This window comes from Choloepus didactylus, chromosome 9 (genome assembly GCF_015220235.1).
Source record: "Choloepus didactylus isolate mChoDid1 chromosome 9, mChoDid1.pri, whole genome shotgun sequence".
Lineage (NCBI taxonomy): Eukaryota > Metazoa > Chordata > Mammalia > Pilosa > Megalonychidae > Choloepus > Choloepus didactylus.
In genome coordinates this window covers 14,847,931-14,873,763 of record NC_051315.1, presented here as the reverse complement: position 1 = coordinate 14,873,763, position 25,833 = coordinate 14,847,931, and the positions used below count along the sequence as shown (strand labels likewise).

The 25,833-nt window shown below is 50.9% G+C and overlaps 2 protein-coding genes across 4 annotated transcripts in view; one reads left to right on the top strand and one right to left on the bottom strand.

Annotated features, from left to right (window-relative positions):
- STEAP3 (STEAP3 metalloreductase) overlaps positions 1-20,425 on the top strand; it is a 42,700-nt gene extending 22,275 nt beyond the window's left edge. For both annotated transcript variants that reach the window (XM_037850537.1, XM_037850538.1), the window contains exons 2-5: positions 2,784-3,283; positions 4,860-5,387; positions 11,886-12,050; positions 19,479-20,425. In XM_037850537.1, coding sequence (XP_037706465.1) covers positions 2,784-3,283; positions 4,860-5,387; positions 11,886-12,050; positions 19,479-19,760 — 1,475 coding nt within the window. In that variant the 3' untranslated portion in view covers positions 19,761-20,425. The remainder of the gene's footprint in view (positions 1-2,783; positions 3,284-4,859; positions 5,388-11,885; positions 12,051-19,478) is intronic.
- C9H2orf76 (chromosome 9 C2orf76 homolog) overlaps positions 9,355-25,833 on the bottom strand; it is a 132,648-nt gene continuing 116,169 nt past the window's right edge. The window contains exons 8-9 of one of the 2 annotated variants that reach the window (XR_005218972.1): positions 11,769-12,242; positions 9,355-10,043 (exon numbers count right to left, since the gene is read on the bottom strand). The gene's annotated coding sequence lies outside the window, so the exon portion shown is untranslated. Of the gene's footprint in view, positions 10,044-11,681; positions 12,243-25,833 lie in introns of those variants that run through there. The other variant, XM_037850548.1, reaches the window with a different exon arrangement.

Here is a 25,833-nt window from a genome sequence, read left to right as displayed (position 1 = left end):
GCCATTCTGCAGCCTGGCAGGTAGGGGTACAGCGGTGGGCGGTCTATGTGTGGGCTGCACCTCAGCCCCCGGGAGTCTGTCATTTGATCCTCTCCCTCCTCCCTCACTGGGAAAGCTGCAAATAGAACCACCGGGAGCCAGGGACTGGCTACTGGAGAGGCATCCTCCACCCTGCCGGCCTTAGACCAGCAGCTGGCCTGTGCCCAGTGCCCGGAGGCCAATAGGAATGTGGAGACGCGGCCACTGCCCATACGGAGCTTCAGAGGGAAGCACACAGCACACAGACATAACACACAAATATACACACATGCACGCACACAACACACATACATATACCCATATACACACACATACAGGCACATACACACATACACAGATACATATACACAAATACTTATACATGCATACATATACATTCACATACACACAACACACGCTGATATACACACCCAGATGCATATGTGCACATACAGACATACACATACACACACATATACATATGCAGTCATGTATATATATATACACACGTACATACACACACACCCTTCAGAAAACACGGCTCTGAGCTCTTATGCATATTAACTCAATTAGCCCTCATGACAACCCTCAGACAGAGGGACAATTCATGCCCCTATTTTAAAGGAGAGGAGATCAAGGCACAGAGAAGTTAAGTAACTTGCCCAATGGCCTCCAGCCTGTAAGTGGGGTGGGGAAGACCTTACCAGGAGGCATTACATCCTGGTGTTTCCTGTCCTGAGGACCGAATGTCAGTGGCAAGAAGTGCTTTAGAGGTTTCCATCTAGCCTATGGCCGAAAGCCCTTAGAGTCATGATCTGAGGCTATTAATAGACGCCCGGATGCTGGGGCCGGGCAGGGCTCAGAGGTGACGGGTGCAGCCCAGAGAGGCCAGGACGCCCCAGCAGAGCAACTTGTTTAAGGACATATGGCTGGTTCTTGGCTGAGCAGGCCCATGGTCTCCTGGTGGCCCCCTCTGCCCTGTACCCCAACCTCACCAGGTGTTGAGATGCTGGGAAAGTGGGGAGAGGCAGCCACCTGTGCAGGGCTATTAGCAGCCATTGCCGCTGCTCCATTGGTTCGGGGAGGGGCTTCTTAACCATTTCATGCCGAGGCGAGGGTCCATTGGCAGGTGGAGCCCATGGACTTCTGCTCAGAATAATGCTCTTCAATGCATAAAATAAAATAACATGGAGTTAAAGAGGAAGCCAACTGAAACACAATTACTAAAATATTTTAAAAATGTGCTATAGTAATGCCTGGGCTTCTTTATTAGCATTAAATAACAAGGTCTAGTGCCGGGGTGGGGTGGGGGGTCTAATATCTACCATCATTTTAAATTGGTGATGAGTTGAAATAATATCTGGAGAACTTTTTCACAGTTAAATCTGTGATGCGACATCAGTCAGTGTCAGGGACTGTCTTGGTCTCCGGGGCTGCCCCAACGGTACCACCAACTGGGCAGCCAAAAACAACAGACACTGATCCTTGCACACTTCTGGAAGCCAGAAGTTCAAAATCAAGGTGCGGGTAGGGACGGAGGGGACAGGCTGCGTGCCTGTGTCTGGGCTTCTGGCAGTGGCGCCAGCATCCCACGTGACGCAGCACATCCTCCCCTCAGTGTCCAAACCTCTTCTTCCGGGGACCACAGCCATGTGGGATTCAAGGCTCAGCCTGCTCCATATGCCCTCACGTTTACTTACCTAACTCCACCCGTAACAACCGTATTTCCAAGGTGCTCCCCTCCGAGGTTCTGGGGATAAGGCCTTGAACATGTGTTTTGGGGCACACAATTCAGCCCATAGCAGGGACAGATTCACAAGTACTGTAAACACCACTGGGGTTTGCTGCTTACATTCACACTTGAAAGAAATAGCCATTTCAGTTAGAGGTTGGTGGAAATTAAACCAAACTTCTCCCGTCCAAGTGTTCCGCAGGCCCCCGGCCGCACATCAGGGTTGTCTGCATGTCTACTCACGTGCAAGAGTCCAGGGTGCCCAGCCCATCCCAGGCTCCCCTTTGCTGGTAAGGCCCCAACCCAGTTCTGCCCGGCAGGTCAGCGTCCATTCATTCATTCAGGAAACACTGATCACCGGCCGTGTGCCGGATCCTGTGCCAAGGGTGAGTTTCCGAGTCAGATTAGATGAGGTCCCTTGTGTTCAAGCTGTTCAACATCAACTTGAGGAAGAACTTCAGGGGTACAGTCCAGAAACACAGAGTATAAAAAAAGCAAGGAGCATGTCAGCCCTTCCTGGTAATCAAAGAATACAGATGAAAACAAACTGGAATGAATATTCATGGCCTTTTATATTACAGTTTTTAAGTGTTTATGATAATACCCAGCAATGGTGAGGTTGGGGATACATAGTCACTCCTGGCTAGTGACCCTGCCCATTGCAGAGTCCTTCTGAAAGGAAGTATGGCACCGCAGAGCTGGGATCATGGAGATCTCATACCCTTCCTTCCCAGGATTCTCCTTCCTGGGAATTGGTCCCAAGGAAATAATTCTGCAAGAAGGACAAAGGCTGGAGGGCAGCAAGGTCTTTCTCCCCTGCCTCTTTGAGTCTGAGAACTCCTCGGGGCAGGGGCTGCCTCTTGCTCAGCTTGTTCCCCCAAAGCTGGCTCAGGGTGGACACTCAGTGAACATCTGTTGGGCCAATGTTTGAACATCGTGCAGTTATGATGAATAAGAGGAGGTGGTGGCAGGAGGGGCAGGGAGGGGTAGTCCGAGCGCCCTCCCCTGACCAGCTTCCTGCCTTCTGTTCCAGCCACCAACATGCCAGGAGAGATGGACAGGCCACTGATCAGCCACCACCTGGTGGAGAGCAATAGCAGCCTTGCCGAGGTCCCCAATCAGGCCTTCAAAGTGGGCATCCTGGGCAGTGGGGACTTCGCCCGCTCCCTGGCCACACGCCTGGTGGGCTCCAGGTTCAGCGTGGTGGTGGGGAGCCGCCACCCCAAACGCATAGCTGGGCTGTTCCCCTCGGGGGCCCAGGTGACCTTCCAGGAGGAGGCGGTGAGCTCCCCTGACATCATCTTCGTGGCCGTGTTCCGCGAGCACTACCCCACGCTGTGTGGCCTCAGTGACCAGCTGGCTGGCAAAATTCTTGTGGACGTGAGCAACCCCACCGAGCATGAACACCTCCAGCACCGCGAGTCCAATGCGGAATACCTGGCTTCCCTCTTCCCCACCTGCACAGTGGTCAAGGCCTTCAATGTCATCTCCGCCTGGACCCTGCAGGCTGGCCCAAGGGACGGGAACAGGCAGGTAGGTTCGGGGGCAGATAACTGCCACCATAACAATAAATATAAATGGCTAAAAAAAAACGGGGGGCCCTCAGTGTGCTAAACTCTTTGCAGACATTGTCTGTTAATCTCACAACACTGCAAAGTTCCATTTTACAGAGGAGGAAACCAAGGCACAGAGATATTAATGAACTTTCTCTGAGTCTCACAGCTGGTGAGTTGGGATTTGAACCCAGTTCATGGGAGTCTGAAATCCAGCTCTGTCTGCTATCAGAATGGGGGTTCTTACGGGGGTAAGGAGGAAAAGGTTGATAGCTTTCTTTTTGTTATTTGGAGTTGGGGGAAGGAAAGAGACTTTGCTTTCAGAATTGGACTCAGAAAGAGGGTAGGAACACACTGATGGGCCAGGCCCTGAGGAAGGCAGGCAAACTCCAAACTTCATTTCATGTCTTCCAAGAGCTGAGTGGATTTCTCAGAATATAGCCACTAGCAGAATAGCCCTTGGGAAAATGGCTCCCCAGATCAGCCAGAGCCATGTGCATTTCTTGGCAGGAGGAACTCTTACCTACACAAGGTGGAGTTTTATTCAAGAGGCCACCGGCACTTCCTGGAGGAAGATGGTGGCCTCCTCATGCAGGTGAGAACACCCACACCAAGTGCAGCCAAGGTGCCCTCGTTTGCACAGCTCCAGACCAGGTCTGTGGGAGAGTCTAAGGGTGCCCAGCCCCCCCCCCCAGACTGTGGGCCTTATGTGCCAGCTGTGTAGTGGGGCTCCCATGTGTGGACCAGCAGGGAATAGTGGGCAACGTGTTGGCTGGCAGGGCCTGGAGGGAGCAGACAGGTGGGCTAGCAGGAGAAGTCATGGTGGGCCTTGACCTGGGGAGGAGGGGAGGCATCCAGGCTGAGGGGACAGCCTGGCAAAGGCACAGAGATGGGACACGATGCTCCCATCTGAGAAGTGTGGCTAATGCTACCTTCCTGCAGGCTCAGGGTGAGGCTGGGGGATCATGGATATGAGGCCCAGCACATAGGAGGTGCCCAATCTGTACTGGTAGACCTGACTGATCATGGCAATATTAAGCAGGTCCAGGGGGAGTTTGGGGACCTGATGACACCAACGTGCCTGCAGGGGTGCATGGTGGGGTGCAGTGAACTACAAGACTGAAGTCCCCGGGGAGGCTAAGGGACATTGTCAAAGGGAACCTTCTGGACGGAGTGAGGGAGCGACAGCCACAGCTGTACATTCTGGGCCACATGCCACACCTGCTGCTAAGTGGGCAGGCCACACCTGTTCCAAGGGCCCGTGGGGCCATCTAGAAGGGTGTCATGCTCAGTGATCTGGGCAGGCCCTTCCACTGTTAAGGCAAGCCCCAACTTTTCTCCTCATAGCAGGCATCCCTGGGCAGGCTGGCGAGTCAGAGCTGCCTTGTGTGCCAGCTCTCCGTTAACTCACAGTGCACTGGGACAAGGCCCTGCCAATCTGGGCCTCGGTTTCCTCAGCGCCCAGTGAAGAGTTCGATGGAGATGCTCTCGAGGCCCTGCCCACCCTCCTGTCCCGTGTCCCCCTCTGATTGGCCTCCCATCCTCACCCCCCACAGGTGCCCATCTGCAGCGACCAGCAGGAAGCTAAGCACAAGGTCTCGGAGCTGGCGCGCGCCATGGGCTTCACTCCGGTGGACATGGGCTCCCTGGCATCGGCCCGGGAGGTGGAGGCCATGCCCCTGCGCCTCTTCCCTGGCTGGAAGGTCCCAGTCCTCCTGGCCCTGGGACTTTTCGTCTGCTTCTACGCCTACAACTTCGTCCGAGACGTGCTGCAGCCCTACGTGCGGGAGGGCAAGAACAAGTTCTACAAGCTGCCCGTGTCGGTGGTCAACATGACGCTGCCGTGCGTGGCCTACGTGCTGCTGTCGCTGGTGTACCTGCCCGGCGTGCTGGCGGCCGCCCTGCAGCTGCAGCGCGGCACCAAGTACCGCCGCTTCCCGGACTGGCTGGACCACTGGCTGCAGCACCGCAAGCAGATCGGCCTGCTCAGCTTCTTCTGCGCCGCCCTGCACGCGCTCTACAGCTTCTGCCTGCCGCTGAGCCGCTCCCACCGCTACGACCTCGTCAACCTTGCTGTCAAGCAGGTAGCCCCGCCCACACCCGCCCCCTTCCTCAGCAGGTGGCCCCGCCCACGCCCGCCCCCTTCTTCAGCAGGTGGCCCCGCCCACACCCCCGCCCCTTCAAAAAACTGGTGGCCCCGCCCACAGCCACCTCCCTTCCTCAAACATGTGGCCCCACCCCCACCCGCCTCGCCCCGCCCATGCCCTCCCGTCCTCAAACAAGTAGCCCCGCCCACAGCCTTCCCTCCCTCAGCAGCTAGCCACTCCCACACCCTTCCTCCCCTCAAGCAGGTAGCCCCGCCCACACCCCTGCCTGCCTTCCTAGAGCGCCTCCTATATACTAAGAGCAGCTGGCACCGTCCCTGCATCCTCGCGTGTCTTTACCCGTGTCCTGCTGTCCAAGATTTTTAATATAAGTGAATAAAATTGACACAAGTCCCTGTCCTCAGGTGCAGCTTAATCGGAGACTTAAACAAATTAAGAAGCACCTTATAGAGGAAATTTGGAGGTCATGGGTGCTAAGGAGGAAAATAAAGCAAGGAAGAGGGACGGGGTGCAGTTTTAAAGGATGGCGGGGGAAAGCCGTGCCGAGCAGGGGTGCCGCGTTGCAGGCCGAGCGGGGACGAACAGGTGCCTGGCACGTTGGAGGTCCAGCGGGAGGGAGCCAGGCGGAGAACGTAGACAGAAGAGGAGGTTACAGAGGGCGGGGCCAGGTCAGGGAGGGCCTTAAAGGTCCAGGAAAGGCTCTGGTCTTTGCCTCTGAGTGAAATGGGGAGCAGTGAAGGGTGTTGCATAGAGGGGCAGTGATCCCACTGGCGTTTTAACTGGCTCACTCTGGCTGCTGGGTTGAGATCAAACAATAGGGAGCCCAAGACAGGAGCAGGGAGCCCCAGTTAGGAGGTTAGGAAGCTGTGTAGGAATGCAGAGGAGGGACAATGGAGGCTTATTGTGGCGGCAGCAAAGGGCAAGCACTGATTTGCTGTAATGGGTGTGGGGTCAGGCGTGTGGGTCAAGGATGCCTCTGGGTTTAGGGCCTGTGTATCTGGGAGGATGGAGTTGCCATCGACTCACATGGGAAAGGCTGCGGGAATAACTGGGTTGGGGGGAAGGCCAGGCCAGAGGCCATTCTTGTTTAGGAAGCCAACATGGTGCTCCTTTGCAACAGGATTCCTAGAATGTGGAGGGCCCTCAAGCCAGGCTGGGTGGGAACAGGGGAGGCATCAGCTGACACCTGCACCCACGGAAAAAGGCTGCCTGGGGTGCCATCCTGGGTTTACAGCTCAGAGGCCTGATTCTTAGTCTCAAATTCAGGTTTATGGGAAACTCGGCCCTTCTTTATTTTCCCAAACCTACTTAATTTTACCTCCAGCCCCTCAGCCTCTGTGCATGGGACACTAATCACCCAGCAGGGTCTGGCCCAGATGCCAGACTCTTCTCACCCAGCCTAGGTGGCCCCTGCAGTTCCAGTTCCTGCTGGGGAGGCAGGGGCCTTGGTGGGGCTGGCCATCCCAGGTATCCCCACCAGGTGGCTGTCCCTCTGGAGGCTGGGCCACCTCCCAGAGCATAACATGGAGGCCAGGCTGGGCTGCTGCCTGGGAACCAGAGACCTCAGCCCCAGCTCACGCTCAGGGCCCCTGCTTCCTTACCAGCAACTTCTCATAGGTCCTCATAGAAACCTCAGGCTCCTGGTGAAGAAGCAAGGCATTTGTTGGAAATGAAAGGAAAGGAAAAAAGAATAGTCACAAGTCATAAACCCTTACAAAGACCTTGCTTTGTTCCAGGTACTGTCCTAAGGGTTTTACATACCTGGTGTAAATTTATTTAATCATTATCTCACTCCTATAAGGTGGGATACTATACTATTCTCATTTTACAGATGAGAAAACTGAGGCTCAGAGAGGTTAAGTAACCTGACTGAGGTCACACAGCCAGTAAGTGGCAGCGCTAGGATTTAGGTCTAGCTGTTCTACTCCAGATTCATGCTCTCATCCATACTGCTCTCTACCGGGAAATCAGATCCATATTAACAGTTCTGTGAATGATCTCACCACCCAGGTCATTCATTCATTCGTTCATTCAGCACTTACTTTGCCAGGACCTGGGGCCACAGAAAGGCATAAGACATGGACAGTCTTCCCCCTGGCCTTAGCTGGATGGATGTGGCGTGGAGGCCAGAACCCTGGACTCTTATCCTCCAGCATCACTGATGAGAACAAAAATGACCTTGAACTTGAGCAAGTCATAGTCCCTCTTTTGCCTCAGGGCCCTGATATGTAGATGGTCTCCTTATGCTCCTGTGATGCTATTTTCCTACTCGTGTTTCAAAAAGGCAGCCCACACGGCAGGAGGCTATGGGTGGCTCCTCAGGTGTCCTTGGGGACTGGGACGATGATTACTGCCCAGGATGGGGCAGAGCTGGGTGTCACAGGCCCGAGGTCTGCTCTACCCGGCAGGTGTTTTAGACAGTGAGTGGGGAAGACACACACACACACACACACACAGCTTTCCAGGGCCCAGCAAATCACTGCTCCCTCCCTTCCCCCTGGCCCCTTAGCTGCTTCTCTCTAAATGCTCTGCCCTTCCAAGGCACTTCTTGCTTTTAGGTTAACCCAATTTTGCCATAATGCAAATCCCAGGGCACAGAGGGATGCATGTGAGGTAATTTTCCCTGAATTCTGAAGCCCTTTAGGGATGCAAGCCCTGGTCGAGGTTGCTAGGCAACCATTACTCCCACGGGAAGAGATGACTCTTGGAGACACTAAAGCCCTGTCACACAAAGGGGCTTAAACTTGATCTGCAGAATCAGGGCTCGTGTGGGTGTGTTGGGGTGGGCGGAGAGCAGCCCGGAAGTGGGTTGGGCAGCCTAGAAGGGGTGAGCTGCCCAAACCTGGAGGTATTCAAGCAGATGCTGGATGACTGCTCACTGCCAGATAGTCTACGGGTCAGCTGTGCCCTCAGGTTCTGAGAGTTTGGGCATCTGAGGCCGATCTGAGTTCAGTGCCATCATAGCAGGGTGTCCAGCGGGAGTTCATGCCCCGTGTGTGACCTTCCCTGTCTGCCCTCAGGCTACCTCACCACGGGGCTTTCAGGCAGGCACCCAGCACCCTGGTTGCTGTCCTGGACCTTTTGGGTAAAGTGAGCTCGTGAACCTGGGCACAGGAAGCTCTTTCTCCAAGACTTTCCTTAAAGCCCCTGAGTTTGCAGATTTGGAGCAAAAGCTATTTCCCAACTGCAGAGAAAACCCGTGACTTTATTAGCAGTAATTATTACCAAAAATGACTAATATTTGCATAGGCCTTTCTGATTTGCTTGTGCAGTTCCCTGAAGAAATACATTTAAGTTGGAAATCAAAGATCAAGATCAAAGATAATGTCTAACCACAATGTTTTCCTCTCTCCTTGCCCCAACTCCAGCCTGCACACAGCTGCCAGGGAGAACTGTCTAAAACCTTCATCAGCCATGTCCCTGCTGAAAAGCACTGAGTTCCTCTCCTCTGTCCCCAGGATAATAACAGACCCTTCACAGCACTCTCCCAGCCTCCTGTCCCCAGCCCCTCCTATAACACACCACACCCGGCTCCAGTGCTGGCCCCTCTGAGGGCAGAGCTCTCTGCCCAGGCTGTCCTGGGCCAAAATCCCCACCCAGGGACACCCTGACAGCCCGGCAAACACTTCTTCCTCCTTCAAAGCTCGGCCTCTGCTAAGCTTGCCCTGCCTTTCCCCCTTCCCCACACCCACCTCCGTCATCTGCTGTGTTCTGTACATATTCCTATTATTTTTCTTAGAATCGGTTCACATATTTGCATGACTGTCTCCTCTTGTCCACTCGGTTCCATGAGGGCAGGGATGGGTTTCCCACACCTTGAGGTCTGTGGCTCCTGACGCAGTCTCGGTGCCTGGGTTGACCGATTGCTAACTTGGCCACCACTAAGCGGGTAGCTGTCACATCTTAAGAGAAGTGCACTTAGCCCTGCTCAGGGCAGGCCGTGGAGCTTGGGGGCAGGAAATGGTCCAACTCCTCCTCACCCCCTGCCCAGCTGCCACTGAGAACAACAGGGGCTGCCATTTAGGAAGCTCCTGCCGTGTGCCAGGCACATGTTACTGGTTTCCCTGACATCATCCTTTTAGTACTTGGAGTAACACAGCGAGAGGGCAGTAGTGCCATCAGCAGGGCAGGGGCTGCCCAGGGTCTCAGGACTGCCCCCCGGTGGCAGGGGTGGGCATCAATCCAGGCTCGGTGCTCTCCACCCCTACAGGCTGCCCCCTCCACTGGGTTTGGCTGGTGGCTGTCACCACCCTCTCCCATCCACTGCCCACCGTGGGGACACAGAGAGGGCCTCTGGCTGCAGCCCCACTGGTCCTCCCACCCCTGGGTCCTGCAGCATCTAAGCTGCAACTTAAAGGGAAAGGAAACCCCAGACGCCAAGCCCACCTTTCGCCTCTTGCTGTTCACATGGGCAGCCAACTTGATTAGCTCCAGATCCCGGAGGATCACCAGAGGAGTGAGAGCTGTCCACTTAACTGTGACACTGGTCACGGGGGACCTCGGGCTCAGCATTGCCACTTGCTGAGTTGGGTGAGCACCTCACAGTCATCAGAAGGTGGCAGGATCCAGGTCCTCAGGCAGCTCGGCGCCATCCAGGGCATCCCTGCCCACCTCACCCCGTCCTTCCCGGCGGCACTGCAGAGTGGGAATATTAGAGGGAAAAAAACAAAACAAGACATTTTGCTGGCCAGCGTGGTGTATATGTGTAATCAGCCAAACTCTGACTTGTGACGTTAACTGCCTGGTCTTACCAAAATACAGAGAGGATGACTAATCAAGTGTGCTGCAAGAACAAACAACTTGCAATGGGGAGCTGGCTTTTTTGGCAGCAGTTGCTAACCCTGGGAAGGTGTGAGTAAGATTTTCTTTTGGGCTCAGTGATGGGGGGAACACTCTGCTCTTTGCAAAGTAGTATCAGCCCCCCTTCCTGAAGTACACAACGGGTACACAGCAAAATCATGGAATTCTAGAGGTGCCCTCACCCAGCTCTCTCAGGTGGAGAGACTAAGGCCCCAGAGACAGGGTTGGACGAGAAGCTGGATCTCCTGATGCCTGGTCCTTCTACAGCTGAGAGAGAGAGCACCAGAGCGAGCCAGCCCACCCTAAAATGGGACAGAGGCGAGCTTGTCTCTCAAACTGCGAACAGAGTACCCAGTGGATGGCATTTTCTTGGTCCCTTTAACTTTTCTCTCATAAACTTTTCGACCGTTTGTGCTGAGCCTGCCAGAATTCACCTTTCATATTTTATCTGGTAAACAGGCTTCTGTTATTTGTTTGCTTTCCTGCTGAATGAGTTTTTCAAAAGCCTGTCTGAGTCACTCTTTTGTGAGGCAGAGGCTACCCTCCCTCAGGCATAGTTACATTTTCTAATGGAAACACTGTTCCTTGTTTCACTGGTGGAATTAAAGCATGAGTATCTGGTGGGGTTTCTCAGAGAACACCCTGACTTCCGGGTACCCCACTACCCGGTCTCCTTGGGAAATGACGACTGTACTGGAAGGACTTGGATGGTATGAGTGAGTGTTGGGCCAGCGCGGGGAGGGGGCTCGGCTGCAGGGGCCTGCGGGGGGTGGGGGGTGGTATAACCTCTGGTCTGCAAAGGCCTCCTGATTTGAGTGCCTGGAGCTCGGGGGTGGGGATGGGGGATCCCAGAGCTCAGTGAGGACAGGCATCCTTTGTGCAGCTCAGGCCCACACACAGTAGGTGCTTCATAAGTGCCTGTCGATCTGCTTGGTGAACGGAGGTCAGTCTCCGTTGTGTGGCCACAGTTGAGCCAAAGCCATGTGCCTCAGACAGAAATGGGGTCCTGGGTGGGAAGACCTGGAGTCTGGGGGGCTTCGAGTCAGGAAATGTCAAGCGGCTGTCTGTCTGTGTGCCTTTGTGTGTGTGTCCTGATTGTGCCTGTGACAGGGGCAGTGTGGGGGACCAGTAGGACAGAGGGTCCGGGGTGGATAGGCTGGAGGGTGAGCCAGCAGGCAGAGGCCTCAGTCCACTCACAAACCTGGGCTAAGGGGATTCAGAGCCAGGATAGCACATCTCTCCTTTCCTGGGACTCAGGGACCAGGAAACCATGTGACAGAGTCATGCTTGAAGGGTCTGTGTTTCTTGTTTATGTCCCTGACTCTTACTCTCAGCTCACATGACCACTCTGGGTGGCCTCCCCTCTCCCTCCCATTCTTTGGAGCCAGACCACCTGGGTTCTAATCCCAGCTCGGCCAACTACCTGCTGTGTGCCCTTGGGAAAGTGACTTGCTCTCTCTGTGCCTCATTTTCCCCATCTGTAAAATGGGAAGAATAATGATCTCTACCTCACCAGGTGGTTGTCAAGATTAAATGAGCTTATACCCGTAAAGTGCTTACAATTCAGCCAGGCATAGTAAGTTTGGTATCACTGTGAGTTGCTGTTGTCTCTTTCACGTCCTAACGTCCCAGGAGTAAAGAGTTTGGTGTTCATGGATTTCCTTCCATCCGTGTCAGGTCTTGGCTAACAAGAGTCACCTGTGGATCGAGGAGGAAGTCTGGCGGATGGAGATATACCTCTCTCTGGGAATCCTGGCCCTCGGCACGCTGTCCCTGCTGGCTGTCACCTCGCTGCCGTCCATCACAAACTCGCTTAGTTGGCGGGAGTTCAGCTTTGTTCAGGTAAGGCAGGCCCAGCTCTTTGCTAGGGAGCACCCAGCCGGGTCCTGGCCAGGGCCTTCCCCTCAGGGAGTCTCTGGGCCTTGATAACCTGTAAGACGGGACAGTTCAAACACCAGGGCCTTCCCAGCCTCGAGGGCCAATCCGAGTCTCCTGAAAAAGGTGCTGCTGGGGACAAGCCCATCCTCTTCATATCTGGGGAAGCCAGAGACAGGCATGTGAAGAAATCAGAAAACAGAACGCTGAACCCTGGGTTAAACATTCTCAGTTTCTGCAATTCTTGAGCTTCCTAAACAAAAATCCATGGCCTGCAGGCACTAGGTGTAGGTGGGAGGTCTGAGCTAATGAGTGAGCCTAGCCCACCACCCAGCAAACACGGCAAGCCGGCTCTGCTGCTCCTTCTAACCCCTTGATTCACGCAGGGCGAGTGTGAGGTAAGCACTAGGATCACCCGTTTATAAGGCATGAAACTGAAGAAACCATATCTGGTAGCACAGCATTTCCCCTAGGACCCCATTCCCATGAAAAATCCAGAGGAAAGGGGGTCTGCAGCCAAATACATCTGAGAAGTGATCTACCTCCCCCTAAGAGATTCACAGTGAACTCTGGCCCATCAAAGATTCTACCCAAGTCTTTAGCAAACAAACCTAATTAGGCAGACTTATTTGAGCATTAACCAATTTTCCCCCACATCCTTTTTTTTTAATCTAATAGTTTTGAACACCCACTGAACAAGAGTGGGAAAATACTGCTGGGAGCAAAAGGTTCTTTATGTTCATTCCACAAATATTTATTGAGCACATACTGCAGGCCAGGCCTGGAGACAATGGGAATCAGACAGGCAGAGCCGTGATTCACCCTTTAAAGGTAGCTGAGATGGGAAAATTTCTTGCACGGCTTTGTCATCTCCCACTGTTCTGCACACTGAGGATGTTTAGTTGTTCTGCACACTGAGGATGTTTAGTTGGTTAATTCACCAACTAAATGTTGGTGAATTAACTCATCCCCTCCCAGGGAGGGGAGCTGACTAATACTGACTTCTGCCATCGTGTTGTACCAGGGCAGAGAACAGCTACGATATCCACCCCCACTGTCAACAAAAATCTGTTGAGTCCTTCTCTATATATAGCGAGGACCCAGTACAGGATACAAAGAGGGAGAATGACGATATAATGCTCTTATGCAATCGTATTAGTCAGGGTATTCAAGAAAAACACAGGAGCAAGAGGAAATATGTGTATGTGTGAGTGTATGTATAAATATTAAGAGATTTATTATAGGAATTGGCTCATGTGCCTGTGGAAGTGGCAAGTCCGAATTCCGCAGGGCAGGCCACAGGTTGGGAACTTGATGGCGACACAGAATTCCCCTCATGTTGGGCACTCCAATGAAGGTGATCAAGGCGAGAAGGAAAAGCTGACTGGCTGAAGCAGAGATAGAAATGCTTCTTTCTGACTGCTGAGATCCTTCAACAGATTGGATGAGACAGCTCCTAATGCTGAAGACAATATCCTTAATTGATTGTAGATGTCATCAGCCATAGATACAATCTACTGAGTAATGATTTAAACCCACGAGATACCTCTACAGTAGCAATCAGGCCAGTGCTTGCTTGACCAAACAAGCAGACGCTACCACCCAGCCCAGTGGAGACATGAAAGTAACCATCACAGTAACCCAAATGAATTGTCCCTGATTGGCAACACTTAACATACCTTCGACCAAAACAGAGTTGTGGGGTTTTCTTAAACGAGTGGATCTGTTTAGGAAACTCACTCATTCTGCACATCTCAGGTGCCTGGAAGACGCTTAAGGCTGACATACACCAGCATCGGCATCAGAGGGGGAGAAAGACAGAATTGAATGTATCTTCCACTAATCCTCCTGTGTTTCACACCCAAATCTAGGACTTTCCTGTTCCTGCCTGCCATATCCTGGCATGCCCAGTTTATCCACAATTAAAACAGACTGCAGGTTGTTCCCCTCACCCAAAAGCTGCTCCCTTAAGCAGCCATAGATTACATGGCCTGGCTCCAGCTGCTCGGAAAAGCCAGAGGATTTGGTTTTGTTAGCAAACCTCAGCAGCCAGCTCTGCTTTACATATTGAAGAGTCAAAATACAAATATGAAAGTCCTTCTGCTGGGGACTTGCAAGAGCCGGGGAATTGCAGGGCCGCAAGATGGGGAAAAGGCAAGATTTTACTTGTGGAAATCAAATGCCCACGTTCCAATCACACAAACCAGCTGCTCTCCCTCCTGGGAGTGCTGATATGGGGGGTAGAACTGTCAGCACGTAGCAAGCCCAGGTTCGCAGCAGATGCCCTGAGCCTCAGCTTACACTACTGTAAAATGGACCTAACACTCTACAGAGACTTGGTGAGCCCCAGTGAGAGGTTATTGGTGCAAGAAATAAAAAATGCATTTTGCTATTCTTATTAGGGTATCTGGCCACAAGTCCATTATCCCTGACTAAGCTACCAGCCACTCATCTCTGAGCCTGGTAGATGGCAGGAAGACAGAGGCCAGAGACCCCCAACTCTGGCCATCAGTGTTTTCAAACTGCACTTGAAACTCATGAGTGGGTCATGAAATCAATGCAGTGTGTAGCAACAAGCATTTTTAAAATGAAACAGAATAGAGTAGCAAAGAAAATATCTTAGTACTTTGCGTGTTGTATGAATGGATAATTCTTTGGCTGTTATATTGATTCAGAAGTCTATATACAAATGTGATATACCTGGCCGCGTACTGGGCAGTAATGTAAATTGTGATTCTGGCTGTGCACTACCATCAAAAAGTTTGAAGCCCTAGAGCACTTCTCGGAAGAACGTAGATTCCCAGGCCCATCCTGGAACTACGGACCCCGCCTCTCCAGGGTGGCTCTGCAAGTCTGCATTTCCGCCAGCTTGCCAGATGAATCTCAGGTGCACATAATGCAGCGTGTAGAAACCTCCCATGCAGTGGCAGGACCACAGGCTGTGGGGTTGGCAGACCTGGGTTTGGGTCCCAAGAGACCACCACCTGCCAGCCCTGCACCATAAGACAGGCTTCCTGGCCCTCGGAGCTTCCACCCCACGTGTCATTGGGAGGCCTGGAGGTGAGGTCACCTAAGACACACAGCACATGTGGTCAGTGATGGGTTTAAGATCTGTGAAGTAAGCGGCAACCTTCTGTAAAAACCAGACCCCACTGCCTTCCCCGGCCCCTCAACCCAAGGCCCCAGTTCTTAGAAACTGCTGTCCAAATGCCATAGGAAGGTGGGGACAGTCACTGTTCCCATGGGCTTGAGCTGGCCCCTGGTTCTCTACATAATGATCTCTTTAATGAAAAGCCATCAAAACAGTGTTGATTCCATAAAGAAAAGACCCTTTTGTTCTCAGGACTGTTTTTTAAGTTTTCTTAAATTTTGTTTTGTTTGGGTGTTTTTCTTGTTGTTTCAGTTTGGTTTTGGCTGAGTGCTCCTAACTGAGCCAGCTAAACATCATTAGATTGGAAAATACCCAGGTAGGTGCAGCTCACCTGGACCAAGAAATTTGGGTTCAGCACTTAGCACCTCAGTTCTGTCCCAAAGTTAGAGGAACTTCCCGCAACCTTGCCCACTCCAGCCACCTGCCTTAAATAATGACAAGAGGCCAGCTCTGACCCCAGCCTCATGAGTGATTGTCCAAAGCCCCTTCCTGCCACTGTAATTGAGCACCAGCAGAAGCACCCATGACCCCGGGCTGTTTCTTCTTTGCTAACAAGCTTATATATAATAAAAATGACCCAAGCTTAGGGGTGTTATTAATTGCCCCATGGCAATCTCTCCCCTTCTTTTGGTCTGCTTCAGCCATTCTGGGATTTTTAAATTGTTCCCAAGAAGAGAGGGCTTTAGGGCAACAAACTAGCCAGAATCATCCCCACTGCCCCTTGGGATGTGAAAGTCGAAAGGCCCTTTGTGATTGGCTGGTCTGTGACCGTCAGCCCAGGCTATGGAACCATTAGCCCGAGGCTGGAGCTTCCTGCCATTTGTCACTGCTGGGATTTGGGATGGCAAAGGGACAGGAATGTGTGAATGGAAGAACCAGCCTGCTGCATGTGGGCCTGGGGGCAGCATCTGGGCATTCTCCCCGTGCAGCACCCTGCATGCTGGGCACAAGCCATCATTCTCCAAATGAGGGGCTGGGGCCCATGGGATCAAACACTTGGGAACCATAGGGCATGCCACTGGGAAGAGATGCTAAGACCTCACTGGGGCCACCAGGGTAGGTCGCTAGGCATGGGTGGGCTCGCACTGCTGTGCAAGCTGGGAAGACCCCATGATGTAGCAGTGTGGCCACATCCAAGGCCCTCGGCAGATCTTATGTGAAGGAACACAAATGTTCAGGCCCCTCCCCAGTCAAAGGATCTTCTGGGCAGACGGGCCCTTGTGTACTTCTCAACCTGAATTAAAAGGGCTTGGGCCACAAGAGTGGTTCTTACTGCTGGGTTCCTGTTCTGGTTTGCTAATGCTGTCGTTATACAAAATACCAGAAATGGACTGGCTTTTATAGAGCGGATTTATTGGGTTACAAATGTACAGTTCTAAGGCCATAAAAGTGTCCAGAGTAAGGCATCAACAAGAAGATACCTTCACTGAAGAAAGGCTGATGGCATCTGGAACACTTCTGTCAGCTGGGAAGGCGCATGGCTGGCATCTGCTGGTCCTTTGCTCCCGGGTTCTGGTTTCAAAATGGCTTTCTCCAAAATGTCTTGGGGCTTCTGTCTTCACTTCTCTCAGTTCCAGTGCATCCTTGCTTCTTTCTCCCAGGGTGTTTCTTTCTAAGCATCTGGGGGTTCTCTCTTAGCTTCTCCGGGGCAAACTCTGGGCTTCATCTCTTAGCTTAGCATCTGCAAACATCCTTCTGTCTGCATCTCCAAGGTCTGGACCTGTATTGGTCCCTGAGCTCTCTTAAGGACTCCAGGAAACTAATCAAAACCCACCTGGAAAGGGCAGGATCACACCTCCATGGAAATAATCTAATCAGAAGGTCTCACCCACAGTTGGGTGGGTCACATCTCCATGGAAACAACCTAATCAAAAGATCCCACTCATAATGAGTCTGTACCCACAAGGCTGGATTAAAAGAACATGGCTTTTTGTGGGGGGCATAAAAGATTCAAACCAGCACATTGCCCATGAGAATCATCTACTCAACTCATAAAAACCACAGAGGCCTGAGCCCTACCCCAAACCAATTTCATAAGAATTTCATGGGGGTGGGTGGGATCAATACTTTCCCCAAGCAGCTCTCCAGGTGATTTTAATGTGCAGTCAGGTTTGAAAACCATTCTCAGACTCATCAACTCTCAGGGATAAAAAGGCACTTTCCAGCCATCTCAGCAAACTCTAGTAACACAACAAGTAGGGGCGCAGTGGTTTGAAGCAGGGTACATGGTTGAGGCCCGGCAGGAGGTCTGACAGGCCTGTTCACAGTGCTGGGGACCTTCTGAATCCCAGTCTCCAATAGCAGCTGATCAGAACTTAGAAAAAAGGTTGGTGTGGTTCAGAAGTTGGTGCTGGCAAGATTTGGAGCTCTGGAAATGACAGGGATTTGACATGCAGAATAGGTGCCTAATATTTGGGGGCTGACGATTTTTAAATGACATATGAATGAACAGTAGATGAGAGCAGGGAGCCAACTGTGGCCTTCCCAATGGGCTGTGCTGAACCAGGAAATTGGTAAGGATGGGAGGAAGAGCCTTGGCATAGCCACAAAGCCCAGAAGAACCAGGGATGGTTCGGAAGGATGGAGACTTGGGGATCTTTTGGCAGCAAGTACTTTATTTGGGGTCAAAATGTTGTACCTGGGAACCTATGAGATTATTGCGTGGAGCCATTGGAAAATGTTTTAGTTATTTATCTCTATTAAGAGCAGTTCTTCAGAACCTTATTTTTTCACTCACTGAGGCTCACCATACTGGTATTTGTACTGAAGCTGATAAAACACAAGTGTCCCCACACCAGGGAGGAAGAGAACAAGGCAAGGGGGCAGCATCAGGTCCACTTAGACAAGCAACTCTTAGCTGAGCCCTGGATGGATCCTGACATGCTGGGCTAAAAGAAAATCCAGAAGGCCCAATTGCAGCTTCTCTGTGGAAAGCTCAAAACCAATCTATAGAGAACACTGAGGTTATCAGCATGCCGCCACATTTCTTAAACCCTTGCAGTGTTTCATTGGAGAAAATATGTTTGTGTTAATTGCTTGATGGGTCACTGTTACTTTCATTTCTAATGTAATAACACAAGTCTCCTGCCCCCAATCTCTCAGTGATTCGTTGCTTATGGAATTCAGTCCAAAGGGCCCGTGAGCCACACCTGATCCTAACCCTCCCCTGCTCCAGGACTAAAGAATGCTGCATCTGCACAGCTCTTAGGCTTGTCTGAGGGTTTCCCATACATGCTCTGACTTTAGCTGCTAGAATCGCTTACTTCTCACTGAGGCTAATTAAACCACTTGCCCAGGGTCAACGGTAGAATCTGGAACTCATTGTCCCCGAGAAACCTTCCATGCAGAAGCCTCACAGAACAGAGATTAGGGTTCGAGGGCAGCACTTCCTGACTATTTTCACATCACAGCTCATGCAGAAAATCAGGTCTGCATAGCACTTGGGTAACGGAGGAACTGCTCTGGCCTGGAAGTGATCCACAAAAACACACCGGCTTCCCAGGGGGTGGGAAGCTCTGTTGTAAGATGGCCCAAAACAGTGTCTGTGGATTTATGATGGTATTTGGTCTCCCCGTGGGGTTTTTGCTCAGGTTGTTCAAACCTCAAGAGGGTGGGGGCAGGTGGTCAGAGGCCAGCAGGTGCAGGGAGCTGTCCTTGGGCTTTCAACACAGTGTCAGGGTCTCTCAAAGGCTCTCATGAGCCACTCTCACTGTCAGTGCCACCCATAAATTACTCATATCATATATCTTTAAGTCAACTTCAAATCAATTCACTTTTTTATCTGGCCTCATCTTTGGCCAAATAATACCTGTGAAATTATGGTTTTGACATACACTTGTTATTCTGATATACATTAAAATATGCACAAAACTAGTAAAATGTTTTTAACCTTCTTTGAACTTAATTCCACCCAAAGTCATCTGGCAGCCACCAGAGGATTGTTACAACACTTTGGAAAAAAGCATCTTTATGGAATCCTCATCAGTCAGTCGATCCTTACACACCTTCTGGGTAGAAGCCTTATCCCCATTCTTCCGCTGGGGAAACTGAGGCTCAGAGTTTAGGATATAACCATCAGATTGTGCAACTACTGAGTGACAGGGCTGGGATTTGAACCCTGAGCCCGGATCAGTAAAGCCACCCTCCTCCACCCTTTGCCCAGAAAGCAGGGGAGCAGCTGGCAGAGCACCCTGGCGAGCATTTCAGCCCCCAGCCGCTGTCAACACCTTATTTTCCTTCTGCAGTCCACGCTGGGCTTCGTGGCCCTGGTGCTAAGCACGCTGCACACCCTCACCTACGGCTGGACGCGCGCCTTCGAGGAGAGCCGCTACAAGTTCTACCTGCCCCCCACCTTTACGCTCACGCTGCTGGTGCCCTGCGTCGTCATCATGGCCAAAGGCCTGTTCCTCCTGCCGTGCTTCCGACGCAGACTCGTCCAGATCCGCAGGGGCTGGGAGAGAGACGGCGCCCTCAAGTGCGCGCTGCCAGAGGACTGCGCCCTGGCGGAGAAGTGCAGCCACGTGTGAGGCCTGCGCGCTGGGAACCGTGCGCTCCGTGGGGAGGGCTTCCTGTCTTAACTACGCATATGGTGTAATTATGCGCAGGTTGGTGATGTGAGGTCCGGATCCCTGGGACCATGTTTTAAGCAGTAATATCCAGAATAATATGCACACGTGCGTATAATATATATGTACATATATTTCGTATATATAACGGGATCTGCGATTGTAATTACAAAGGTAAAAAAGCTGAGTCCTTGGGAGTTTGACTTGTACATTTAAAAGCAAGTAGCAGATTTTAGGAGAAGAGAAAACCGCCGACACTCTTGTGACGTTTGCAGGGATGTGCACACCCTTTTTGCACAAGAAGAGGCAGGGAGAGGCCTGTACCTTGGCAGATTGGACTTGTGCCCCCCACCCCCTACCCCCTCCACTTTTGCTACTTTCCCAAGGCTCTTACGGAGCTGGGCTCTAAGGTGGTGTTTGTGGAAGGCACTGCTGCTTCTCCCCGGAGCAGATTCAAAGTTTCAAGAGATGCCAGTGAGCAGGGGGCCAGGTTCCTCCAAGCCCACCTTTGGGGAGGAGGCACCTCCTTTGGGAGGGGCCCCAACAGGAGTGAATCCGGGGTCTGCACGCGGCCAGCTGCCTGAAGGTCCATTCTTTGCTGGGTGGGGGTGGGGTGGAAATAGGGTTGGGGGGGGCACACAGAAGCGGCTCCACCTGCTCCTCCCTGAACTGGGGAGATTTTTTTTTGTAAAAGTCAGAAGTGGCCCCTGGCAGCTGCAAATTGATTATTCTGTGGGAGTATGACGTTACCTCCTCGCTAGAGCCTCTAAGAACCCCATGGTAAGAACAAGTGCAATTTCTTTTCTCCCATGAAGTTAGTGATGACTACTGTGTAAACCAGTGTGCCTTCTCACCTTTACCATCATTAGTTTGACTTTCCCATGGGAAGGCCTTGAACAGACCTCTCTAGAAATCAGTCCGAGGTTGAGGGACATAAACAAGTAAGAGCACACTCGGCTCCAGAGTTGAGCCCTTTCTTGGGACCCAGCCCAGGGGGCTGAAGGAGTGTCTTCATGACATTGGTCCTGTAGAAAAAATATGGGGGGGGGGGGGCTTAAAATGTTCTCTGCTGCTGTTGTTGGGTGGAAAACCTGCCTTCCAAGCACCCAGGAAACCACACTGGCTCCAAGGCCCTGCTCATGGAGTGTTTCTCTCCAAAACGGCGGGGAGGGTCTCTTCTGGCGGAGCTCCGAACTTGAAACACTGCTGCTCTAAAGCACAGACAGTCAGACCAGGTGAGGGCCCCTGGATGTTTGTCCTTGTGTCATATGCTGCCCCTCGCTGCAACAGTTCTTACTTCCCCAGTGGCAAACGGGTTCTCGGCTGAGTTCCCCAATCCCCGGTGGAACCAGGGTGATCTGTCAGCTGCAAAGAGAAGAAAGTATCTTTGAGCACAGGTGGGAGGGAGGTCTTAATTGAAGACGTCAGGGAAACGCCTGTTGAACTCTTCACTGAATGGGGGTTCTTGTTCCTGGTTGGGTTTCTCAGGTCTTCTGGGCCAGAAGCCATCTCAGAGCAAGGAGATAGGGCCTGCAAGGGCTGAGCGACTAGTGCTGTAAGAGGAGGATGTCCCTGCTGTCCCCAGGGAGGCATCATGAGCTCATGTCTGCAGAACACATTAGGGTCCTTTAGTGAAAAGGAAAAGAAGCAGCCAAGTGCAGGAGTACCTCATTAGACCGGTGACGGAGGGAGGGAGGGAGCGCAGGGGAAGCTGGCTGCTTCCTGCCGAGGCTGCCCATCCGCCGCTCCGAGGCCGAGTGGCAGGAGCTTGGCTCATAAATTGGCCCTGATGGAACATCAGCTGTGGCCCACAGAGAGGCTCACTGGAAAGGGGGCAGGCAAGGTGGAGATTTAGTGTGTGCTTGGCAAAATGAGCACCCAGCAATTTCCTGCTGATGGGAAGCAGGGAGGACATGGACCACTGAAAGAAACCCAGCCACAGTCCCAAACCCAAGTTCATATAGGCTGCTTTCCTTCTCTGGCCTCCATGGGGCTGGGGATTGTTCCTTCTACCAAAGATGCTGGCTCAGGGCAAAGTCCAGTGTGTTCGCTCCCCTTCCCCCTACCTCCTGCTGCAGGTGCAGGTGCTCACTGGGACTGAACTGATTCCAGGGTGAATGGAGGAGGGAGCCGGTAAGCAGAGGGCCTGGTGTTCTGCCAACTGGACAACAGCTTTGGAAAGGCAGGGTGGGCCATGTTCTCGGCCTTGATCTTGTGTCTATGCTGCTCTTCCTTACCTCACCAGGCAGCTGGCAATGGCGTCCCCACAAGAGCAAGTCACTCCCCTACAGCCTGGTCTAGTCTGTGTGCCTCTGGTACAAAAGTGCCTGAACCAACGTGCTCTGGAAATCCTAAATGCCACTGGCTGAGGTTGATGTTTCAAATCTATGCCATTGAAAGAGTCTGTGTATTTTGTTTGTACCTTGTAGAACTTGCCTAAGAAGCAGTGATAATAAACACCTAACTTTCCGTGAATTTCAGGCTTTTGTTTTGTCCATTGACTCAACGAGCATTCTGATTGGTGCTTGTTCTGAGTCGGGCAGCGTTTTTGTTTCCTGGCTCCTAAGGCAGATACCATGCAGTGAGTTGGCTTAAACAATGGGAATTTATTGGCTTATAGTTTGGGAGCTAATAGCAGCCTGAAATCAAGGTGTCAGCAGGTGGTGGTTTCTCCCAGAAGACTGTAGCATTCCAGGGCCGGCTGCCAGCGATCCCTGTCCTTGGCGCCCCTGTCACATGGCAATGCTCATGGCGGCCTCTTCTGGCTTCCCGGTTCCGCTGACTTCCAGCTTCTGGCTTTCTCAAGCTCTGCGAACTTCCCTATAAGGCCTTCAGTAATAGGATTAGGACCCATCCTGATTCAGCTGGGCCACACCTTAACGCAAGTAACCTCATCAACAGATCCTATTTATAAAAGCCCACGCAGGCATGGATTATGTTTAAGACTAACGTGTTTTTCTGGGGTACATAGCTCCAAACCACCACAGGCAGCGGGCAGGGTGTTGGAGCCACCAAGGTGTGCACAGGAATCTGTGCAGGATTCTCCTCACTGAGGAAGGGCAGACACGCAAATCTTCAGGGATTAAGGAAGCAGCCGAGATGGCTGGTGACAAGGTACAGGGTGTGGGGTGGGGGTGGGGGCAGGCTGCCTGGAGGGGATGGGGTCTGCGCTGTGGCCACAGCAGTGCTTCTCGAGCTTAACGTGCAAGTAAATCATACAGGGGGCTTGTTTCAAACGCAGGTTCTGCTTCCTGGGTCTGGGGTGGAGCCCGAGAGCGGGCCTTTCTAATGAGCTCCCAGGTGACATGCCGGTATTGCTGGACACCGAGTACCAAGGTCTGACCTGTCTTCCTTTGCTTCCGCTGTACTGTGGTCCGGGGCACACCAACCAGTGCCTGCAGGACTTCTCTGCCGTGACCCCAGCTGTTCTGGGGTGAGATATACCTCTGCCCGTGGCCGTTGCTGCCACCCCCCTCTTGTTCTCTTAGAGGCAGAGGGTTACGCCATCCCTAGGGCCACAGCATTGCACTTTGTGTTTTGCATCTAGGATGCCCCCTGGAGTTGTACAATGCGTTGTACAGGAAAACAGCTCTTCAGATACCACCCACCTATGATGCCACCAAGCTTTTCCATAGAAGCTACCAGAATTGACTTACTGTTTAGGGAAAGAAAAAGAAAGTCATGTGCACAAAACATGCCTAGTGGCATAAAACTATTTCTTAGGAACAGTAATCAAAATATGACCTTGCCATTTTGAGTCCATAAGGGTTTTCCAAAGAACCATGGCCAGAAGACAATGTCCCTACAAATCATTTTCAAGGGAAGAAAAATCTGTGCTTAGAGGTTTGCTTTGCTACTCTGTGTCCGCCCACACATAATGCCAGGAGAGTTATCTTTAAGAAGAAGTAATAAAAGAGATGAAAACTCTCTACTACTCAGGTAACTGACATAGAACTCAAGAACAATTAAATTAACTCGTATGAGTTAAAGAGACCAAGTTCTCCTTCAGCTGTTTCACAAGCTGAATCTTTTCCAAAGCAGTGAAGCTGGTTCTTGTAAGTGCAGAAACTCTGCTGCCCAGGGTCAAGTCCACAGCTCCACACAAAGAGGCACTACTGGAGCAGAAAATCTCAATCCCGTCCAACCAGCGCCAATTTTTCTAACAAATACTTGGAAACTTCCTTTCGAACTAACCAGAAATGAAATTGAAATTGAGAAATAATCTACCTACACATATAATTTTTAAAAATCAATTTAAAGCTATAAATGAAAATATAAAGTAGAAGTAAAGACAAAGTAATTTGCACTAAAATATTATACCTCTATTAACATTTATAGTGCTTATAATGAATGTTATAGGAAGCACATCTTATAATAAATAACTTGGTTTTAAGATGAATACAATGATTTTCAATTAAGTATTGTTGACCCTCATTCTTTATTCTGGAAAGTAAGGACTAAAGAAAGGTGTGTGGGTGTGCAAGTATAAGTGTGTGTGTGTGCAAGTACAAGTGTGTGTGTGCTCACTGTGAGTGTTCAAAGCTGTGTTCAGTGCTATGGAGAACTCAAGTAGGGTGATGACTGATAAATATCCAGTGGATTTCGAAATATGGGAACTTTACTGTGAGAATTTCAGTGGAGAGTTTGGGCTAAAATTCAGACTGGGAATGAGTAAGAACTGAAGACAGTAACTCTGAACAACTCTGTTGAGAAATGTGGCTGTGAAGCAAAGGAAGAGGGGATTAATAAATGGGGATATATAGGAAGGTCAAAGGAGGGTTGGTTATATTTTCCTTGGTTCTGACCTGAACATGTTGAAATGTTTCTGGAAAAGAGCAGGGTGAACAGGTGTGGTTGAGGACACATGAGAAAGCGGACAAGAGAGAGACTATCAAAATCCTAGAGGATATGGGAAAAAATGAGGCCCAGAGCACAGAGGGCTTTACAAAGGATGAGGGGGCAGTTTGTCCTTTAAAATTATGAGGGAAGGAGGAAAAGATGGGAGCCGATGAAGGGCGGCTTTGGCCTTGGTGATGTGCAATATGGGAATTCCCTTCTGATGGTTCTATACCCAGTCAATGTCTTCTGCTGAGCAGAAGCAAGAAAAATAGCAGAAATAGCTTTCTCAAAGTTCTGGAAAACAGTTAAAGGATTGCAGTAACAGGGCAGGCACTGAATCAAATAAAAGCCAACTTAAAGCAGTACAATTTTGTGGCACCCTGTGGGGCCCCTTCCCCCACACCTCTCCATCTCATGGAAGTGGTCCGTGCTCCCAGTGCAGGGCCAACCTGATTGTGTTTCCTGGGAGGTGTGCAAAGTGGATTTTTGTTTGGTTAAATTCTATTTCCCCCCAAAATTTTTGTAATAAAAGAGGTCCTAGCAAATACAAAAGAAGAAATAAATAAAAGGCATATAGAACAGGAGAAGACACAAAACTGTCATAGTGTGCAGATAACATAATTGCCAAAAGAAACTACAAATCATCATAGATAATCAGAGAGTTTAGCTAGGTGCTGCCTATACAATATTTAAAAATCAATGGAACTTTCATACACCAGTAATGAACAATAAAAAAGTATAATATTTTAAAAGACCACTTACAATGGTAATAAACCATAAGATTCCCAGAATAAATCTAATAAATCTGAGGGAGACCTGTAAAGAGAAAAGTATATAATTTTATTGAAAAATTAAAGAAGAGCAAGATATATACCTTGTTCATGGAAGGAAAAACTCAATGCTTAAAACTATCTGTTGCCTCTAAATTGATCTGTAGATCCACTGCAATTAAAGCAAGCCAAACAAGTTCTTTTTTATTTTTTAATAAAGTTAGCTTATTCCAAAATTTGGTGGAAAACCAAAGTCCCAAGAAAAGGAACATAGGATGTGTAAATTTGCCCTACCAAATATCAATATGTTTTCTAAAGTTACAATAATTAACACAATTATATATAAGCCCAGGGATAGATAGAACAGAGAGCATAGAAACAGACCTATACAGATATGGAAACTTGACACACCATATTTTATTGAT